General features: G+C 26.7%; 1 protein-coding gene across 1 annotated transcript; it reads right to left on the minus strand.

Moving 5' to 3' along the window:
* Positions 1-5,304: 5,304 nt before the first annotated feature.
* LOC145834753 (uncharacterized) lies at positions 5,305-13,745 on the minus strand. The gene is made up of 6 exons (XM_082942261.1): positions 13,302-13,745; positions 10,504-10,785; positions 6,936-7,156; positions 6,559-6,633; positions 5,906-6,214; positions 5,305-5,646 (listed from the first exon to the last, which is right to left on the minus strand). Exons 1-6 carry the CDS (start codon positions 13,727-13,729, stop codon positions 5,435-5,437), a joined length of 1,527 nt encoding a protein of 508 aa, XP_082798387.1. The 5' UTR covers positions 13,730-13,745; the 3' UTR covers positions 5,305-5,434.
* Between the last annotated feature and the right edge of the window lie 10,330 nt (positions 13,746-24,075).

A 24,075-nucleotide genomic window follows, 5' to 3' on the forward strand; every position in this document is an offset into this window, starting at 1 on the left:
TAAGTTTTTGTTTAGGTATACTACAAACAATTTAAATGTAAGTTTAGTGTGCGTTTTAAAAGTTTAAAGAGATATAATATATTTTTCTTACAAAATTATTTACTATTGCGGTTTACTTCTGAAGCCATATTCCTTGCCTTCATTGAAATAAACGTGCACTTTTTGCTGCCAACTCCCTTATTTAACTGTAAACAAAAATCAAGATAAGTTAGAAAGCGGCATCTTATTGAAATTATCTACAAAAGTGTTTTTAGTCCCCTGTTGACACTTCAAAAAAATGTACAATAACAAAAAATATTTAAATATAACATTGTACTTGTTTGCAGTTTAGAAAAAAAAACGTTTAGAAAGCAGCTTGAAATGTTTAAAACAATTTTAAAGACTTAAGTACTATAAACTTTATGGTTAAATATATATACGAAAATAAAAATAAAACCAAATTTATGTTCAAATATAAAACAGACTTAAGAAAACTGCAGTGCATTTAGTCTATAAATATGTAGTAGCACAAGGTAGTTCTAAATAAAGCAAGTCAACTATGTTTTAAGTAATCGAATTTCTACTGTAAATTTATAGGTAACTTGGATCAAGCAGAAACCGTGAGCTAATTACTATTTTTTTCATAACCCAAACTACAAAGAACTTTTTAATTTTGTTAGTTAGTAAATCCTAAACAACCTTAGTGAAAAAATGCTTTATAATAAAATTTTTTTGGTTATTTTATTTAACAAAATTTGCCTTAAAGTTAATGATTTCGATTAAGCAAAAGACTCTTATGATAAAAAAGTAAAAAAAAAACCCAAACATTTTCGAGGTCGTTATTAACTTTAATTTTATACAATTTAAAAAAAGTTTAGGGTAATATTCTTCAATAAAAACTTAACTAGTTTTAGATCTGAACACGAAAACCTTTATAGTTAACTTTTTTTCCTTGGACTTATATTTTCATCTAAAAGTTTTTTCATACTATGTGTAAATTCATTAGATGCGTGCAGTTTTGAAGTGATAAGGCACAAACTATATTACAACTTTTGATGCTTTAGAAAAAAATAATTTACAGTTTTAACACTAAAAACCGCTTAGAAACGGTACATATTATTTGTGAATATTCTCAATGCTAAAAAACTTGTATAAAAGTAAGTTTTAAACTTATCTGGATTATTAAGTACTCCATGACTACTAAATTGTTTTTACTATAGTGTTCACGCTTTTCAAAAACTTTTTAACCATAACTTTTCAGTCTTAGTTGATAAAATTCATTACTGTTTAAATATACAGAATAAATTAAAAAATAAAATTAATCCAATAAGTTTACAACTAAAATACGTTGATCATGTTAGCAACTCAAACAAAGTGCGTGATCGATTTAAGCAAAATTTCAAAAAACTGTAGAACTTTAATATTTTAAAAAAACAGTATAATTTATCCTTAAAAACGTATAAAAACAAAACTGTTGAATTTTGACCAAAATACAAATCTTACTTCTCTAATACTTTTAAAGCTTACCATTTTCCAGTTCTTAACAAAAAATGCTTAAAAATTTTACCACCTTTCTTGAAAAACAATTTAGTTTTTCCGTAACAAATTTCTTCACGTGCAATAAAAACACTAACATTTATGGTTTATCTTAAACTGCTACAAGTGGTTGATTTTAACACAAAGACTTTTTTGACAACTTTAACTTGCATTTTAGTTATGTTAAAGTTTGAAAATAATTTAAGCTTTGATTATTGTACTTTTTTAGTAATTTATCAGTTTCACCGTATGTCTACAATGATTTTATCAAAATTTCAAATCTTAGTCATTTCCCATCTAGATTTTGCATTTCCGATTTTTTACCACTCAACTTTGTAACTAAAAACAACTCTAAATTGGTTTGATATTTAGTTTTACAGCTGCAATTGTCTATACAAAAATAACTGGATAAAAACTAATGAAATTTAAATAGATCGGTCAACCAAAAAAAGTAGAAAGTTAATATTTTAATTTTAAACTAGTTTCGGTTATAAGATTATTTAAATTAAGTTGTTTTTGATAAATTTTAAAAATAAAGTTATAGTATAATATATTCTAGTTATTTTTATTTGTTTGTACTGTATTTTTAAGTCATATCTAGCTTGAATCCCAACCACTTAATAATTATCATCTCCAAGCGTTTTGTAGATATTTCTTAGTACTCTTCTATTAAAATTAAGCATTTATCAAGTATCACTAAACGGGTTGCCGACAAACTGCAAAGGAAAATTTTAGAATTTTTGCAAATAACTTTTTCTTTAAAGCAGTATATTGATATTTACAAACTTATATCTACTTGAAAAACTAACTATTATGTTAGCTAAATAACGGAAGCTTTCCATTTATTGTATCATTTTATGTTGTGAGCATCCTTTTAAAGGATTAAAGCATCAGACCTTATATTGAATTTCTATATATAAAACCAATACTAATAAAAGTTCTTATAAAGTATTTTAGTCTATAAAAGAAATCTTTTATTTGAACAGACTTTAAAGAGCTGTACCTAATATCTTAGGATTGCTTTAATTAGTAACCCAAATATAAGCTAAGCTAAGAGTTTATTTAAAATAATACTTTTTTGAATTATTTTCAAGAACTCGTGTTCATAAAAACTAAAAAAACTAAATTTAACTTCAAAAACATTCGATCTAAACTTTGAAGTAAAACTAACATTAGGTACAAAAAACATCAAACTAAGCCTTTTAAACTAGCCTAGCTAAATGGAAGTGTTTAAAGACTGAAAGCATGGTTGCCACTGATCAAGCTGAGAAAAATTTCCTGACTTTTTACCAAAATTTTCCTGACTTTCTTAAATCAAACTTTTAAATTAAACTTATTTTAAAATACATATTCTAACACTCGAAACTATATAAAGCTTTCAATCTAATTTTAATACAGGTTAAAAATAACAGCTTTTTGCTGAATTCTATCATCAAACTTCCAGTACTTCACTTAAACTATCTGTGTATGATTTATGTTTGTAATAAACAGCTATATCAGCAAAATACTTGTATTATTACCTTATAAACACAGCTTGTCTGAAAAAAACACAATTTTTTAGCATTTCCTATCATAAATGTATCTAGATAAACAAACGACATATAAGGAACTTTTACAATTAAAACCTTAATTAATAACGAACTTTTACAACTAAAATTTTAAAACAGTAACAAATTTTTACAGTTGAAACCTTAAAACAATAAAGAACACATTTTTTTTAGAATTTCCTAGCATAAATGTATCTAAATAAACGAAACGACATATAAGGCACTTTTTAATTAAAACTATAAATCAATAAGGAACTTTCACAACTAAAATCTTAAAACAATAAAGAACTTCATCAAATACTGTTTTTTTAAATGTATGTACTAAAAATTATTTTCTCTGTTTTTTATTAACACTTCAACCTCTTCATCTAATGAAGATATGGTTTCTTACATCTGAACTGCATTCAGCTTAATTTTCTTGGCAGTTAAAATCATTTGCCTCATTTTATTTAAATCGCTCTCATCTGTTTCCCCTACACTTATTGAAGAGAATCTTTTCTCTAAATCAAGCCACAACTTGTGGGCTTCATTTCTTTTCTTTTGGCACTCATTTATTTTTACTTTCATTTATAAAATATTTTCCCTTATCAATTAGTATAAAATTTGTAAAAAATAAACAAACTCTTATTTACTTAAAAAACTTAAGTTACTCTACAAAAAATAAGTAAACTTAATCTTGGCATATACCTCTTTTATAACTTATTTTATAAATTTAAACAACTTTGAAAAAAATATAAAGAAGTAAAGTATACACATTAACTTGTTACATAAAATACTAAACTAACTGCTTAGTTATAAAGAACTCTATTATTTACTTAAACAAAAAACACTTTGATTCTAAAATTATGCTAGGTAAACTTTTGTGTATATATCACAGTTTCACTATGGAAGTGTCCTTGCTACAGATCATCAATAATAAAAAGCTTATAAAATCTTGTTGTTCAAGAAGGGTACTTGTTCAATATGTTGTTAGAAAATTTTTGCAGGTTTGTAAAGAATATTTTACTAATTTATACTAGATGAAGGCATTGGAAATAAAATAAAATATTTTTGTAAATTTCTAGGAAAATTTTGGAATTTTTTTCTGACTTAAAAGGACTTTTAATTAATTTTTATTATTTGAAGGCTTTGGAAAACAAGGAATTTTGTAAATCTAAACTGACAAAATCTGATTTTTTAAAAATGTTATCAAATTTCCTGACTTTTTTTCAAAACCCCCAAATTTTTCCTGACTTTTGTCATTTTTTTAAAACTTTTCCTGATTTCCTGACCGAGTGGCAACCCTGTGAAAGTACTAAAGGTTTTAAATTTAAAGTATATATTGACAAAGTTTACTTACAGCTTGCGGAAACTAAATATAGATGAAGTGCTACATAAAATCATTACGGTTTAAACATTGAAAAGTTGTTGATTTGTTTTTAAAACATAACTTTCTAGAAATGTAGTGTCAAAATACTATTTGTTTTAAGGGGTTATACAAAAACAAAATACTTTCAAGCTTCTATTCGTAAAAAATATACATTATAGCTTAATATTTTTTTTTTTATAAATTAAATTTGTTTTTAAAACGTACGTAGTTCAACATACAATTTATTTGTAAGATAAAAAACGTTGTTTTATATTTCATAGGAAGTAGTAAAAGTGATCAAATGTATTTTCAATTGAGAACTTGTAAGAAACCAGGTTTATATTGTGATCGAAAAAAATTAGTTTTCAAAAGTGTATCTTAGTTGTTAGTAATTGAAAGTAACCTTTTAAATAAAGGAGTTACTAATTTACTAGAAGCACTTGCAAACTTTTAAATTAATGTTTATATAAAATAACTATAGATTTTAATTAAAAGTTGAATCATACAAGTATCCTAAACTTTTGTTTTTTTTATGCAAACTTTTTTTACAAGATAATAAAATCAAGCTTACATAACATTCATTAAAAGCAGTAAATAGCTTATAACGGGCAACGAAACAAACGAAAATTTTAACTAAGAATTATGTATAATTCTAAACACAAATAAAACTTATGGTGTGATGTTTTTTTATTGCACATAAAAGACAGACTTAATTTTACACAGTGTTCACAAAACTTTTTTTTAAGAACAATAGCATAAGCTTTAAATAACAAAAAATTGAATTTTTTTTGATAAGTTAAATTTTATCCGTTATGATATTGAAATAAAACTACTCAGCAAAAATAATTTCAACAAAGCAATAGAATTAAAAAAAAAAATTCTTTAGTTTAAATGCCGTGTTTAAAAAAGAAACTAAATTCTAAAACCAACATTTTCATTTTCAATTTAGGTATTATCTTTACATTAATAATTTATTTTTGATTCAGACGTCATTTATTATATTAAAAAAAATAAAAAAAACTCTTTAGTTATTCAAAAAGGGTATGAAAAACGGAAGGTCGTCAGCGTTGTCTTGACTTTCGTTTGTGACGTCATAGTTAGCAAAACTGAACGGGCCGTCGTCGCCCATGTTAATGTTCGGCTTCTCCTTACAGTTGCGGCACGTTGTGACGTCAAAATGGTTTTCGTTGCAGTCTGACCGCGTCGTCGGGCTGATTATGTCGTCACAAATTGGTCCTGATAATGAAAACAAGTAAATACAATTTATTTAAACTAAATTAAAGAAAAGATGAACAAGTAGCATTTTGATTAAAGAGGGAAATATCTTTTGTACGAATAAAAATTAATTCAAGGAAAACATTTTTTTTTATTGTAATAAATTTCAACGAAACCAACAAAAATACGAACTAGAAGCACATCGAAGAAAGTAGCAAACATTTTTCAGCAAAACTAATTATTACACAGAGGAAAGCTAAAGTTTTCACAGTTAACCAACCGAAGCAGCTGATCTTCCAGTACAACGCGAACACGACCACCGCGAACAAGAACACCTTCCACCACACCCTCACCATCCTCTTAGTCCGGCACAACCGCACCTTGTCCACCTCGACCCGCGTCAGCTTGTCGCCCAACACGTGCAGGTCCGCCCACAGCTTGTCGTTGCACGGTGAGCACACCGGCTCCGGGCACTGGGGATCGTCCGCCGGGTGGCGGTCTTCCTCCTCCTTGGGTTTGCCGCTAGGTCTTCCGCACAGCCCGCTGCCGCAGCACACCTGGGGTTTCGGGTCTTGGAGCTGCAGGTCCGCTAACGATAACGTTTTAGTTGTATAAAAACTTGTGTGCTTTTTTATTAGTGCTACAGTAAGAATATTTTAGTTTTAAGTGTCTCAAATCTTCCCTTGGTTGTGTGATGTTCTTTGTGATTTTTTTGTCTTTATCGATCGTTTTAAATAAAAAAGTTATTTTTATTTAACAAAAAAATCTACAAATTTAATAGTAAACGTTATATTGCCTAAAGTACTTTCAAAATCTTCTTCAGTAGACAATTAGAACTGATTAATTCAAAATTTTCTTGCATATAAAATTATTAGTGCTACAGAGAATTAAAACTAATTTAAAGTTATTATTGAGTATTCATGCAATTCAAACCGGACGGAAGGCATCCCCCTGGCGTCACTCCCGGGTTTAGAAACTCGACTTTCATCCTGTGTTGATGGTAGTCACCTGCAAAATGTTCAGGTTATAAATGACTAAAAAAAGAAGTTTTCAAACAACGAAATTTGTTATGAATGAATCAATTGACACTGTAATCTAAAAAACAAAAAAAAAGTGAAAAAATATAAATTGCTAAAAACTTTTTCTTAATAGATACAACGATTTATTTTTTAAACAGTTTACAACAACAATTCATAAGATATCTCATTTAAAATAAAAACAAACACAAGTACTTTCGGCCACGTCTATTTTGTTTGAAAACATTATATCAACCAAACGACCAGCTTTAAAAATCAACTCAAACCACCAACCGGAAGACTCCTTCTTCCTCCAGAACGCGTTCAGGTCCGCGCAGATGTCGTCTATGTACGCGTACAGGATGAGGAAGCGGTCCCTGCACACGTCGTCGTCCACCATTCCGTCGTCCAGGGACGCGTGCAGGATGTCCTGGTCGCCCACCTGCAGCGCGCCCATGGAAGGTTTGACGTAGTACTTGCAGGGCGCGTTCGTCTTGATCTTGTACGCGATGGGCCTGGAGATTGTTACAGAAATGATTACTGGGAAAAATTCTTGAATTGAATTAGTTTTTACTATACAACTTTAATAGTTGAGATGGACATAGGGAACACTAAAGAACAAAAAATATCAAGTTGCATTGAAAAATGCAATACTGTGAAGCAAGAACAAGCAATAGATCAGGGGTCGGCAGGCAGTTGGTGGTCGCGGGCCAAATTTCAAGTTTACAAAGTCTTCGCGGGCCGCAGTTTTAGCTTTAGTGACATTTGAATAATCTTATGGTTTTAGTTTTAGTCACACCAGAGAAAAGTTTTACCTTTATTCACCTTATCATTTTAAATAACTTTTAGCTATACATAGAATGACTATTTAAATTAAATTAAATAAGATTAGAATAAAATTTACATTGACTAATATACTTAAGTGTTAATAAACTATGTACTTTCATAAGCACTTACTAAGTTAAATTTAATAATTTTGTAATTTTACATACAATTTAACTCTCTATAAAAACCAAACTTGAAAGACAATTTATTAGTTACTTTTATATATTTGTTATATTATCAACCCCTTTTTTCATATTTCTAAGAATATTAACTTCAAAAAAAAGTTTTTGCGTGTTAAATAATTTACATTCATTAAAAAATTTCGTAATTAGTTAATTTAATAAAATTAATACCTGTTTGTATTATAGAAAGCTAGAACAAATTCTTAACATAATTAATTCTCGAATACTTAAATAAAATATCTTATTAGTAACTAGTCTTTTACATGGTTGTCACTTAAAAAGCAAAAATGTCTGAGTTGTATCAAACCAGCCAAAGTTCATTAAAAGTTTAAAAAGCTAGTAAATCGTTGTAAATCAAGCTCAAGTACCTAGTAAAAATATAATCATCATTAAAAAGTACACAAAGTGTAAAAAAACAAGAAAAAAATACAATTAGTAAACTACACTACAGTCATAAAAACTGTTCTGGGAATTCTAAGATTTATTTAAAGTGCTTGAAATAAAAGTTTCACACACATCTGAGTTTTTAAGCTTTTAAAATAGCCTGTTTGTGTAGCAACCCAGTTAAAACAAAGTTCACAACATAAAGAAATAACGAAACTTACTAACAGTAAACAAATTACATGCCAAAAAAATATAAGTCAGCTGGAATGAACAATTAACTTTCCTAAACATTTTTAACAAAAGTATAAAACTTAATTGAGTCATTAGCGAAGAGAAAAACCTCTTTTTTATTAAGCATTACAGCAATTCTTTATCTGCAATAAGAATTTAAAAATATTAGTTGTAAAATAAAAGACAAGCAACAAAAAAAAAACGTTAGTTAGGAGTTATTGCGAGAAACGATAAAAAAACAAATCACCAAAGTCAGTTCCAACAAAGCACATGATTATCTTCAGTAACTACAGAATTATCAGAAAAAAGTTGTTAAGGCAAGTTATAAAGTAGCAAAATTTATTATCAATAATGAGATACCGTTTATAATTGAAAACTTTTTTAAAGAATTTTTGTTGGCAGTAATGAAAAACTTTTGTTTATTTTTTCAATGACAACAAAAAGTCCTATTTAGGAAATGCATTAAGGTTATAAAGTCGCATAAATCAAATTATGACTTTAACCAATATGTTAAGATGAGAGCACTGATAGAAAAACTATTGCTCATCTGAGAATTTTTATTAGAGATGTTTTTTAATTTTGACACTTTAGTATAATTTCTTGGTTTAGTTCAAAGACGAAACACAACAATCGGTGAAATTTTACAAGTAAAGGTGCAATGCACCAAAAGTTTTTAGAAGTAGAATTCCTTCTTTTATTTTTACTATGAAGTTTAATTAAAGTTTAAAAAGTGTCTTATAAAGTATATCAATATTAAAAAAAACTGTTAAGCTACTTCATTATATTTTTTAATAAAGAAATGTTTATTTGCTAAGTTTTTTGTGTCAAATAGAAATTTCACTACTTTACATGTAAAAATTGTTTGAAACTCCAGGATTTTTCAAAAATTCTCAAACTCAAGTTTTTTTCCAAAATTTTTAAGCATAAATGTTCAAGTTCAAAGCTTGAACTTGATATATTATAACATATATTATAACTGAAATTAACACTTTGGGTTGAGCAAAACTTACATTATAAGTTTAATTTGCCACTCTTTTAAGCAAAAAAGCCAGCCTGAATTAACAAAAACATTTCTGATACTTTTGTATACAAAAAACAATTTTAGCCAAAAACTTATAAAATGACTTAGTTGGCCTGAGATTTGAAGTCTTCAAATAGTGATAGTCTGAGTGTGTGTCAATGTTTATAAACTATCCCTAAGTCTAGTATATTAAATAGGTAGCTCCAAAAAACAGCAAATGTGTGTATTGATATGCAAAGCATAAAAGTTAACTTAGTTTGACAAAATCAATGTTTGAAAAATGAATATGTATACCTAACAAAAACTATATTAGTTTATGTCATATATATTGTTTTAATTGTGTCTGTACAAATTTAGATATTACATGTAGAATAAACAAACTTAGAAAATTATGCATAAACTAAACTTAAACTAACTAAAGTATTTTATAAAAAGTGGTTTAAAATATGAGCATATTTTTAAGTTGGTGTGCATATAAATTAGTTCAAGTGCAAAGAAAACTTCTAAAAAATAAAAATGTGTCAAAACAAAACTTAAATAAACCTTTTTTTTCTTATTACTATATTATTTTAAATGTTTTTACACTAAATCATAACATTTACAAATAAAAAATATATAAAAGAAACTTAGGTCTAAAAATATTGGAAAGAATATCTAAACTATAAAGAAATGACACTATAGTTAATTACTGTGCATTACTTTTGTACAAAATGGAAAACATTTGCATTTAGTTTATTTGATAAGTAGGTATAATATAACTAACTTATTAAATTCAAGCACTCTTTTTTCAGATAATTACTTGCCGTTGTAAAATAGAAGTTATTATGAAACTCAGAAAAATATCCTGTTAGAATGCTAATCTGTCTTTTTCACATTTTTAAATTAAAGTAGCAACTTCTTCTAATTATTTTTGAATGTTGTACAGAGACTTAAAACCAAACTAAACAAATTAAATCGAGTTACCGAAAAAAATTTTACTTGAAATATATTTTTGCTCAGCGGGCCACTTTTACATGCTCGCGGGCCACAAAATTTTCTTTCGCGGGCCGCATTCCATTCAAAAAAATAACGTGCTCGCGGGCCGCAGATTTACCCTTTGCGGGCCGCAATTGGCCCGCGGGCCGCAGTTTGCCGACCCCTGCAATAGATGAACGAAAACACACAAAAGTCAATTTTAGTTCTATCAGTGCATTTAAACAACTTAACAGTTGATACGAACCTTCCACCGCACGGACCGTTGTCGAAGTTGCAGGTGACGTTGGCGATCCTCAGTTCCGACAGCAGCCTGCCCGTGTGATGATCGAACTGATCCTTCATGAAGGTGATCTTCTTGGCGGGGCACAAGTGCACCATGCCGCTGAACGACTCGCAGTTGTAGAAGTTGGCGTCGGGGCGGAGGGGCTGGTGGCCGTCGGGCACCTTGTTGCAGTCCATGTCGCTGTCGGAGCAGGAGGTGCAGTCCTTGAGGCCGGGGCAGATGTTGTCGCAGCCGTCGTCGAACCTGGGGATTTTTTTTAAACTTTTAAGTGAGCTTAAACGGTCGGCATCAAAGAAAAAAGCATGTTGGGTGTTGAGCAGTGAAGAAAGAAAAAGCTCTTATAGTAGGTGTATTATAAAGTAGAAAGAAGCAGAGTGTGTGTTTTAAAAAGTTTCTACGATTTTATGTTAATAAGTAACACATATTATAGGTACAGAAAACTATCCAAAGATTTTAAACAATAACAAATTTTAAAATTTAAATTTTTTTGTTTATAAAAATTTTGATAGTTTTATAGTTTCATACAGAATTTAGAGACATTATAATAAAAAAAATACTTTTATAATACTTCAAGCATTTTGATTTAGAAAGCCAAAATAATTAAAATAATGTATATAACTACAATATTAAAACTGGTTTAATGACTAAAGTAATATGCTTTAACGAAATTTTGTTATTTAGTTTTGTTGTTTGATATTACAGCTAATAGCTTACAATTAAGAAAAATATACATGCAGCGTTAATAATTACTATTTTATAATAAACTGTAATAAAAAGTTATATTTTTCCACTTTAAAACTATAGTGTAAAAAGTTACTGAATGGCAAAATCAAAAAAGTTTAACAAAAAACTATGCATAATAAGCTACTCATTTAAAATAACTAAATTATTAACTTCACATTTCTAGGTATATATTTTTAAATACTTAACATCCTAACTCATTTTTTATGTTAAATTTAGGGCTTTATAAAAGTTTAAATACAACTATAAAAAATTAACACAATAAAAAGTATCCTCACAAATATTTCAAGCTACGATAACTCAGTGTTAAATTAAAAAACTAAGTAGACTCACTAACTATTGCTTTTTTTGTGAACTATAATTTTCTAAATTACAAAGTACCAATTAAGTATCAAATTTTGTTTTTGTTTTTAAAACTAAGTAAAACTAAAAATCTCGGTTTCTAACACAAATAAATTAATACTTTTAATTTGAGTCTAAATGATAACCTTAGCAATGAAATTGGTGATAAATCAATAAATAAATACAAAAAACCTAACAAACTTTATATTATTATAGCGGTGGTTTTAACAGCAGTGTATGCACTTACATGTGAAAAGTTTGTATAAAGGATTTTTAATGCGCACATAAAAGTTAGAAGTTAAAAAATGCTTCATAAGTTATGTTTATCTTGTCTGCTTTCATTAGAATAAGCTAATTATGGAATAGACTTACAGTTCTAAACACATCGTTTACACAATCAAAACATTTAAAATAATATTTTTCAATAATAAATTATAACTTTTAAAGTCTAGTGCGCCAAGAATTTATTTTCTAGTAATTTAATGTGCACAGCTTTTGAAAATGCTAAAAACAACTGCTCCATAACAATGTCTACAATTTCATAGCAAATTTTAAAAATTTGTTTCAAAATAAAGTAGAAATACAATATCCTAATCTAGGGCTTACAGCACTAATGATTTTTTTACACTCAGGTTGTCAATACAAAATACATGACAATTTAAGTGTAAAATTCCATAGCATTTACAACCTCTAGATTTAACAAACTTTATGTTTGGGAAGTATACTCTCTAATATCTAGATAGGTGTCAAAAATTCACAAAAGGTCACTTTTGCCCGAAGACACTTTTGCAAGGGTTGAACTTATTTTATATTATGTTTTAATTTTCTTTACTATCACTGTTAACCCTAACCCTTGGTCGGTTTTTTTTTTAATAAATTTCTTCTTATAATTGTTAACTATTCTTTTATTATCACTGTTATCCCTAAACCTTAGCCAGTATTTTATTTTCTTATTGATATTTATTTATTTTATTATTATTTTTTCATTATGACTGTTAATCCTAACCTTTAGTTGGTACTTTTATTTTAATTTTTATACTCTTGTGCAAAATTGACCCTCTGTGCAAAAATGACTCTTTGTGCAAAAGTGACCCCTATGGCAAAAATATCCTTCGTGCAAAAGTGTCTTCAAGCAAAACTAACCTGTCTCACTAATATCTTTATAACACTAAAACTATGATTCCACCTGAACAAAACTTTGTTTTTTAGAATGAAAAACAGTATTTTTACAGTGTGCTTTTTGCAAACCAGAGCCTTTTTGTATTCATCACTAGGTTTTGAACTAAAATTTAAAATACAATAAACTTAATAAACACAGTATACATTAAAAATACTAAAATTTAAATAAACCTTAACAAACAAAGTAATTCAAGTGTTTAAAACAAAAGTTTGTCCTTAAGAAAACTTCTGAAGTTATCCTTGTTAACTTTAAAAACCACTGCTAAACATTTGCTATTCTAAATTTCACTTAGAAATGTTATAAATAATTAAATACATGAATATAAAGCTAGGGCTATTGTTAAAATAACTATAGATCAATATTACTGCAATAGCACTACATCTAAAAACCTAAATGTAGGTATTTAACACACAATAACCTTAAATATATCAAACATTTTTTGGTGTTTAATACTTACTATACAGTATACAAAAATATTAATAAACACATAAAAAACCTGTCAACTTTAGAAGTATCACTATCATACTCATCTGATGCTCTTTCGCAATTGTCATTTTCAAGTCTTTGAGACTTAATTCTCTTGGCTTTTCTGCTACCTTTGTGAATGGTGGCATAGCTCCAAATGTTTTCCCCGTCCAGATAACTTAACATGTGAGGGGTGTGGATAGGTCTTATTGATGTTTTTCCAGGAAACAAAAACTTGGGAAGTTCATTTGCTCTTCTGTCCATCCAATGACTAAACTTTTTGTAAGCCGTCTCTTGTATAGGCGTTTTCTGACAAGGTTCACTACACAAGTCATAAAACACGTCAGAGTTGCAATATTCATCAAACAAAAAGTCATCACTTTGATTAGCCTGAGTGCCACAGGGATGCAAATCATGCAACTGCATGGTGTATAACTCAGGAAACTCTGGAACGTCCATTTTTTAAAAATTTACAAACAACACATAATGCAAAAATCTGTTTAAAAAAGGTTAAAAAACATTTAAGTTTTTCTATTGTTATAGTTATAACTTAATACTACTATCTTTTAATTACTTTTTTTGTAAGTATGCTATTTTACTGAAGTTTTTTTTATACTCATACTAGAGACTGTTTACTAATATATAAAGATTAGTTTAAAAAAAACTTATTAAAAAAAAAATATGAAAAAGTCTTTTTGTTGTTGTATTAGCTTGCTTTTTCCATAAGGTAACAATTAAACTAATTAATTTTGGTTTGTTATATTTTACAACTTTTTATAACTATCGTAAGAAAAAACTAAATTAGGCTTGATTTATTTTACAGGACCAAGTACAACATTATTTTATTTAAATATCCATAAATTATACTTCTACAGTAACTCAAGCAAAAATTATTTAAGAGAATGGATAATCTTTTTTACAAAAACTATTATTGTCTCTTATTTATATATATATGATACTTTTTATAGAAAACAGTATGAAATCAAAAATTTTCAAGGCTAATTTTCTCAGAATTATGAAAAATTCTTTAAAAATCTACCTCCTCTTTATTTTTAAAGCAATTAAACTCAAATTTTTATGTACTTTTCAATATTACAAACTACTATTTGGAAGCAGATTTTTTTAAAAGCTTAAAAATATTTAAATATTTATTACCAAAATTGAAAAAAGAAATTTTTGTTTATTTATTTTGTGCCAAGTTTAAAAAAAATAAAATATATGTTTCCTACAAGTTGTTTAAAACTTATTAAAAATTACTCTGAGAAAATTTTAAATCAATTGCTAAAAGACTAAAGGAGATATATTTTTAGTGAAACCGTCTGTCTTTTGCTCTTTTAGCTTGCTCCTTGTAAAAAACCTATTGTAATCTCACACTATAACCAGTAGGGTGCTTACTTTTACAACTTCTTTTGATTTTCAGGCTGGAAATCTTTTTATGATTTGGAAATATCATAAAAACACCCTGTGCAAAATTTTGGATGATTTCAAGAAATTTTCACTTGGCTCCAACCATTTTTCTTAAAACCGACCGGATGCAAAATGTATGGGATCCAAAAAATGCGGTCTTGGAGTTTTAAGCTGAACATTTTTTACATATGGCTAATTATCACAAAAACACATAGTGAACAATTTAAAACGATTCAAAGAAAGTTTCATTGAGGAATTTCTTGATTTTAAGTAATTTTTATCACTTTTTGTAAGTTTTCTTGAATTTACTGTTTTTTTTTTTTAAAACAAAATTGCTACCATAAATTGCTTCAAATTGTTCACAATGTGTTTGTTTGATAATTAGCCACATTTAAAAAATTTTCAGCTCAAAACTCCAAGGTTGCATTTTTTGGGTCCCATACATTTTGGATTGGGGTGGTTTTAAAAAAATTGGTTGGAGCCAAGGTGAAAGTTTCTTCAAATTATCTAAAATTTTGCACATGGTGTTTTTATGATATTTCCAAAACATAAAAATCTTTTTAGCCGGAAAACCAAAAGTAGCTGTAAAAATAAGCACACTAGTAACCAACTATGTGTCAAATTTATTTTTGAACTTTAAGAGTCTGTAATCAGATCAAATTGTGAAAAAAACTGATTTACTCCCCCTATTTCCTTAAGTAGAGTTGGAGTTGCAAGGCAGAAGTTTACTTATTTATTAAAATTAAAACTGTTGTGTTGATAAAAAAAAAGTAGAGTATGAATAAACTATAAAATATTGAAATACTTTAAACTAAAAAACTTAAACTCCTTTAAAATAAAAAAATTGCTTTGGATATTTTTTAATCTCAAAAAAAAAAACTAGCTAGCCTGAGTGTGGGAAATACTGTTTTAACTGCAAATGATCTGCAGATACTTCTCTACAAAATAAAAAGAAACAGTACAAAACACAACAAAATATAAAATGAATAATAAAGATCTTTCATGTAGAACTGCAGACTAGTATTAAAACTAAATCAAAAGAATGTTCAATTTTAAGTTTTTTAGAATTGAAGCAACTGCTAAAAATGAAAATGAAATTGTGTACAAAAATTTTCAAGCAGCCAGTGGTAACCCAGTGACAACAGCTTTATACTACCTCATGATGTGAACTGCTGTCTAAAAAATTTAGCAGCAGATTCAGATTTTTGTGGAGCAGGTATGAAAGATTAACACAGAACTTTAAACTGTTACATTTAGATTTTGGGATTGGAAGAGTTAAAGAAAAAATGTGATTCTTGTCACATGTAAAACAATTTCCAGCTAAAAACTCCAAGGTTGAATTTTTTGGGTCCCATACACTTTGGCTTAGGGTTGCTTTCAGAAAATTGGAAAGTGCTAGCATAAAAGTGTTTATTACCAGCTAAAATTATAAAGCACAAGCTGTTTTTGTGATATTTCCCCTATATAAAAAAATTATTAACTGAAAACTAATAGGATGCATTTTTTATAAGCACAATAACTTATATAATTCAATAAGTACAGCTTGCCTTGATTGGTAATTAAGGACAGAGAACTATTGTCAAACAATGAGAAAGGGTATTACATGAAAGATAAACTATTTTTTGACTTTAAAATTTGTTCACTATTTTCTAAACAAAAGTTTATATATATACTGAAGGCTTTAAATAACAATACATAACTTTAAAAAAATTAAATTGGCTATAATATGAAAGTTTAAAGTCTGAACTGTAAGTCAATTATTTCAAAACTTAAGATTTTTTATAAGTCGTATAAACAGTTTAAAGAATTGACTTGTTTTATTTACAAATAAATACAAAAAATATAATCCCAAACTCCAAAATTAACCATAAGTTTGCAAAAAAAAGTGATTTATTTTGTAAGTTGAAAAAAATCTACTTTATATGTTTAAAAAATTAAGAATAATCTGTGAAAACTTAAAAAAATTGTTAAAAAATAATGGAGAAGAAAGATTTTAGATGAAATAATGTAGGCTTTTAACATATTCCTTTTTAGTCATTTACTGAGTTTGAAAATTTCTCTTATATCTAAAAATTTGTTTGAACTATAATAAGTTGTAAACAGTTTCTGATAGCTAAGTTAAACTTTTTTTTTAATCTAAATTGTAGCAGTTGGTTATAGTTTCACTTCAATGGCAGTCATCACACAGTTGGTTTACTTTTAATTTTCATTTTCAGTAAGCACTTGCTTGGTGATTTGAGCTTCAGGATTTTTCACAATTTCTAGTTTATAAACTTGTGTTTAAAATCCAAGTGACAAGTCACTAAGGTTTTTTTTTAGTATATTTCTTTTATTTATTTTGGAATTAACCATTAAAAAGGGGGCAGGTTAAATTACATTTTATGAAACTTATTTCCTTGACTTTTGTAGAACATCTATTTATGTAGAGGATAAGTTTTTTTTACAACTTATTCAGTAAATTCTAGGTTTAACATTAATATTAAAACATAGTAACTTTGAAATGGAAAGTTTAAAAAACTATAAGAAGATTGGAAAAAAAGACAAACAATTAAACAAAGTCAAATTCATGAGTGATTGGACTGAAATTTTCAAAAAATATTTTTAAAACTTTCCTATTTTTTTATAAAAAAACAGACTTTCCTAAGTCACCTTTTTTATTTTAAACTAGCTGAAGTTATCTTGAGATTAAAAAAACTTCAAGTTGTTCTGATTTATCCCGAGTGTGTGTCAACCCTGTAAATGCAACAGTCTATACTGAAATGTATGCTGAAAAGTTTGATTTTAAAAATCTTTTGTTTATTTTATTTAATTGAAAGACAGTTTATTAAACTTATAATAACTGAAGTACAAAAAGATAATACCTTATTTTCAAGTTTTGTTACTTTCAAGCACTTAAAATCCATTTTTTTTTTTTAGCATTTTGCTTAGTGTAGCTTAAATAAATAAACAATTTCTTAAATGAGAGTTACTTATCATAGTATTTTTAAAAAATATCTAATATTATTTATATTTCATCTACATTACCACAAAATTATTGGTTAAATTTTATTTTGATTTAGTTTATATTAATGGTAGTTAGTTTTTGTTTAAATTATTTTAAAAACAAAGGTGGTTCAAAAAACATTTACATAAAAGTTTTTTATTTGATATTAAATAACAGGGAAACTAAAATTTAATAACATGATTAGAATACAGTGCTTCCTCGCTAATCCGGCCAGGTTGGGCAAGATTTTTTTGAAAACACGGCCGGATTTGCCTTTGGCCGGATAAGAATAAAATATTGTTTTTTTACAAATTGTCGACCTTAGTTATATTATGAATGTATATAACAAAACGTACTATAAAATTTCTGTTAATTTAATTCATTTTACTTTATTTAAAGAAAAAAGAATTAAAACAGATAAAACTAAACCAACAAAATTTTATAAGTTCAAAATTAATGGAAAAAAACTACACTGTTAACACTTTAACTAAATTAAGTTTTTTTTTTGAAAAAAGAAAGAATGGAAGATTTTTTTACAGTGCTTTCTCGTTTCTTAGCAGAAAACTCACGAAATTGGATGAGTTATAGCAGCTTTAGGCACATTATTGTTTGCCATTTTGCAAACTTTTAACTTGTTTTCAATTGTTAGTTGAACGCGTTTTCGTTTCTTTGCTGTCTTATCCATTTTTAACCAGATATGTTGATTGTAGTATATTAAAGTGTAACTTGCTTAGCAAAGACAGAAAAATTGCAAATGAATAATAAACAAGTTTGTTACAACTGAGCGGGAAAAGTATGAAAATAAACTTAAGATTATACAAATGATAATTTATTATGACGTAACAATACATTGCTTGCATACTTATAAAACGTAAATTGAATACTTTTTCGAAGTAAAATTAAATTAAACGCTAAAGTAAATAAGTCGACTTTTCGACTAAAACCGGCCGGATTAGCGAGGAACCGGATTAGCGAGGACCGGATTAGCGAGGAAGCACTGTACTAATTTTAATATCGAATTACAGTAGCCTCTCGCATCTTTACGCACTCGTGACGTGACGCACTTTCGTTTAGTTACGCAATTTAGAATTCTAAAAAAAATTTTTTTTTTTTAATATTGCACAAATTAGGTTTTTATATGTTTTTAATTTAAATATGTTTTTAAATGCTAACTCACCTATCTATATCTTTAGACTTTGTAAACTTATGTTCCTTGACTAATTGATTAACATTTATACTTCAGTTTATCAGATATTTTGTTAACAATGAGATTAAATTAGAAAAAAGTTGTAGTAACATAAATAATTTTTATTAAAAATTTTTTTTATATTTTATATATTTTTGTTCCAAAGAAGAAATCCATTACAGCACCAAAAGCATATTTTTGTAAACGGCTATAGAAAAAAATTTAAATATAGACAACACAACATTTCTTAACTGTAAACAAGTGCTTAATTATAAATTAATTTTGCTAAATAGAATAGAATATAAATGTAAAGTATCAAATAAGTCAAGTATAAACAAAGATAAAGATAAAATCTACTTATTGTTAAATTAAGTAAAATTTTTATACTAGTATTATTATTTTATATAAATTTAAATCTTTATTTTATATATAGTTTTATCTTTTGTTTTCATATTTATAAATAAAGTAAACAATTGTTAAAAGTTAGAAAGTTCCCAGTCTGCTTTTAACTAGAAGCAATATCAAAAAACAGCCATAATTAGTAAGTATATTTTGTACCTCTCGTATCTTTACGATCTCTCATATCTTTACGCATTATTTCTATGGACACAATGTGCGTAAATAAGCGAGAGGTTACTGTATATGTATAAGTAGTTTCGTTTCAGGTTTTGAATTGATTAATTTATCTATACAAATGTTAACTTTTTTTTCACCTTTTTTAACTTTCTCAATAATTTAGTCAACTTTTGATTATAAACAATTCCATAAAAAATGAAATTAGAATTTACCAGATTATAAAGGGGGCAAAGATTTTTATTACTGTGTAAAATAATTGCTTCTTCCATAAAGTTCAACGTTTATATATAAGTTAAAATATTTTTTTAAGTAGAAAAAGGTTTTATAAGTGATAAAAATCTCGTCCCTTACTTTGTTTTAGTATGTAAAGTAAGTATTAAAACAAGTCTATTAATTAGCTAAAAATTTTTATTAAAAAAAAGTTAATAATTATAACAAAATAATTGCTATTTCAACTTGCACTTTATTTTTCTAACCTTATTAAAATCTATAAATAACGTCTTACTACACTTATTTTAGGAACATGTTCATACTTTAAATAGTTGAAACTCCATCCCAGCTAGTTTGTTTAAATCAGGTACTCCAATCCCAACTTCAGCTATAAACTGCAATGGGGTGACCGTGATTAGTAAGGGAACCATGGGGGAACAGACTATTTTATTAAACTTACACTATATATTCTGGAGTTAATGACGAAGCGCGAAAAAAAAGGTTTTTGGGCGTAGTTAAGATAAGTTTTTTCTTAAAGTATATTTTAGAGACCATAGTTTATTTTATTTCTACAGAAGGAGCCTTATTGAAAAAAGTTTTGGAAAAAAGTCTTGTGTAGTTAAGAAGAAAATATACTTTGTAAACTTTAAAATTTTAAAGCAAATTTTTGAATTTTTGCAAAATAAATAACATTTTTAGTTATTAGACTATTTTGTTTTTCATTTCAAAATATAAAAAAAGATTTAATATTCAATAAATATTACGAATTTCATTTATTTTTACTGTTTCTTGATATTGTACATATTTCAAACTAAAAATAATAAAAGACTTTATAATTTTATAATATTTTTATTTTTAATCCCATATCAAAATTTACTAAAAATAACCGATTTTCTCTGACAGTATAAGTCCTAGACATGACGTTAAAAGGTATCTATGGTGTATGACTCGATAACCAAATGGTTCTTTTGTACACCAGGTCGTTAAACCAAACATTTTAAGCTCTTTTTTTGTCGTCCAATAAACAACAATATGTATTCAAATATTTGTTGTAATAAAGTTAACTAAAAAAGGTCTTTAAAGTAAAACACAATAAAAACTCATTAAAACCCAATATTTTTTTAAACTCAATAAGATTTTATTTTAAGAGCGCAATAAATAGTAAAAATAAATGCTAATATTAGTCTAAAAAAATAAATAATACTACTTTTTAATAAAACTAATCAGTAATACAGACTTAAAAGATCGTAATAACCTTTTGGAACTAATTGCATTTTGTTATGGATGTCTATTTAATTTACATACTATAAAACTAGTTATAACTAACACTTTAAATTATTATTTAATTTATCGAAACTAAGCTAAAAAGTAAAAACTATTTTATCACAACGGTTGGTGTTTTGTTTTAATCTTATACAAAAACTTTTGTTTTTGTTGATTGTTTTTTCGATCCTAAAATTTCCTAGAAATAAGTAGATAACTTGTGCTAATTAATTACACTTAATAACATATATTTAGCCTTGTTTGCCTTGCTTTAAAGAGTTTTTAGTTCGTGATCATTGCATAACGCATGAAACACTGTGTTAAATAAAAAACTCTGAATATATATAGAATAACTTTGCATTTAAATTAATAAGCAGTAATCTTCAAACAAAGAAATGTATATTAATTAAGTTATATAAAGCTAACTTTCTTGTTGCTGTTCGCTTTTGTAATTGTTTTATTGTTTAATTCAGTTTTTCATTATCTGAAAAGCTTTTTATTCTTACTATTAATAAGCTAAAGTTTAAACCAGTATAGTATAGTATATTATTTCTTTAATATAAAAAAAAAACAACTATATATTACACTGTTATAATAAAATTATATGTACTGTTAGAGGCACACCACATGATCCTGGAGTCCAGCATTAAGCCGCAATAAGTTGATAAAACTAGAAATAGTTATTAAATAGCTTTGTATTAAATGAAACATGTTGCTTTTTAAAATATATTATGCTTTATTGCCAATCTAGTTGATTGTAGCAAGATTATTATTTTAAATAATCATAAAACTAGCAATGCATCTTTTGTGTTAATTAATTTACTAGGTCCTTTCAGAAAATTTGAGTATTTCGTTGGTTAATTGAAATTACTAAAAATGGTTTATTACTAGGTTTGCAAAATTGCTATTATTTTAATTAATTATCTCATAGACAAATCAATAGTTTATTTATACAGTTAAAGTGTTTTTTTTATGTCTATTAACAAACGTTTTTTCGTTATAGTCCAGCTTATATCTCTAAAAGTAGGAAACGAGTCAAAATTGCACGAAGACAAAATTGAACGAGGTTACTAAATTGCACGAGTGCACAAAGTTGCACGAAGATACTTTAGCACAAAAAGAAGTTTGCACGAGGGCACAAAACTACACGAAGGAACAAAATTGCACGAAGACACGAGTTGCACCAAGGGTCAAACATTTTCGCAAGAGAGTAAAAAAAAGATTAAAAATTAAAATGGAAATATACAGAAATAAAAAAGCTAAAAGATAATTCAAAAAAAAATCGAAAAGAAAACAAAGGTTACTGACCGAGGGTAAGGGTTAGGGGTAACAGTGATAGTAAAATAAAAAAAAAATTAAACTAATAAAATTTTATATAAAAAAATACATAAAATATAATTAAAAAATTAATTAAAAAAAGGAAAAAAGCTACTGACCGAGGGTAAAGGTTAGAGGTAATAGTAAAAGTAAAAAAAAAAAGAGAAAAAATAAAGTAGCCGATTGAGGATAAAGGTTAGGGGTAACAGTGATAGTAAAAAAAAAAGGTTAAAATTAGTAAAAAAATTAAAAATTAATAAATAAATATTTAACCCGTGCAAAAGTATTTTCAAACAGTTTTGTGCACTCGTGCAATTTTGTACGATCGTGAAAATTTGACAGCTACCCCTAAAAGTATACTTACAGTTGAAAATTTGAACACTTTAAAGTTTAAACTTTAAGATTCTCAAAATAAAATATAATAATATACTTTTTTTCTGAAAACAAGTAGACTTATATTTTGAAAATTTTACCTGTTTTAATGACATTTTAACAAGTTAATACGCATAAGTTTATAATAAAAAACAAAAGATTATCTACCATTTAATTACTATATTTTTAAGTTTACTTGAGTTGTTAATTGTTATACCATGTTTATTTCTATTGTTTTATAAAAAAATATTGTTTTCAAGTGTTATTTTTTTTATAGCTAAAATAGTAAAAGTAGATATTGGCTTGTAGCTATATGGCTGCTGCAAAGTCCTTATAAACATCAGGTCAGGACTTTTGACCATGCTTTTGACCGTCGACTTATTTATCGTGTGTTTAATCAAGTAGCATTGTAGCAAGATTGCTCAATTTAACATTAGATTTAGTTGCGCCGCGACTGTGTTAAATAATACACTGTAACTCGGCTTGAATAAATAACAGCTATTCATACTGTTCTAGTTTTTATACATTTTTTTATGGTTTAGAATTTAGATACTTATCTTTTGAAGAGAGTTAAAACTTAAAAATGTTTGCTTTTTAGAATTAAATCTATGTTTGAAGAAAATACATATTAAATATAAACTTAAATGAATTATTTTTCCAAATCAGCGGTATATAGAATAAAAGTCTGAATAGATAAATCCTTATCATATATAAAAAACATTAAAAAAGTCATTGTGCATAAATTTTTTGATAAAAGATAAGATAAAACGCGATAAGTTTTGACAATAGAAAACAAGACATTAAAAACCACTAAAGATTTTGTGATAGAATTGTTGTTTCACTTACTTCTATAATTTGTATAATTAGATATCGGTTTTAGACATATATTGTTTATTAGAAACTTTTATAAAAAAAAGCTCTAGGTAAAAACACAAAAAATATTATCATTAAACTAAAAAAACATTTATTGATATGACTTTTTTGATTTAATTATGTTTGAAAATATTTGAAAAAAACCTAATAAGTATTTTTTTTTATTTTAATTTAAAAAAAAATGAGTAAAATTAAAGAATAAAGTTTTTTAAACACTAACTGTTAAAATTTCAAAGTATAATAAATTAATTAGGCACTTAGGCTTTATTAGTACCATGTTTTTATTAATCAACCTGACAATTAAAAGCGATGTTTAAAATAAAGAAAATTAATAAAGTTTAAACTATCATAATTTTGAAGTGCGAAAGTATTTGTTTGTTAGAAAGAATTTTATCCAGATGCACCACTTAAGAAATCCTATTATCTCATTTTATAACAGAGATGTTATATAACATTTGCAAATAATTATTTAAATTTGATAGAACAAAATACGGTCTACTATATCACCTGGCATTAAATAGTAGCTATGCGATTATAGCTTATTAAATTACACGAAATTTTAAATTAAATTCCAACTTGACGTAACCGTTTTTGCACATAAAAATTACACCTTTGACT

Source organism: Thalia democratica, chromosome 4, assembly GCF_965202585.1.
Source record: "Thalia democratica chromosome 4, ktThaDemo2.hap1.1, whole genome shotgun sequence".
Lineage (NCBI taxonomy): Eukaryota > Metazoa > Chordata > Thaliacea > Salpida > Salpidae > Thalia > Thalia democratica.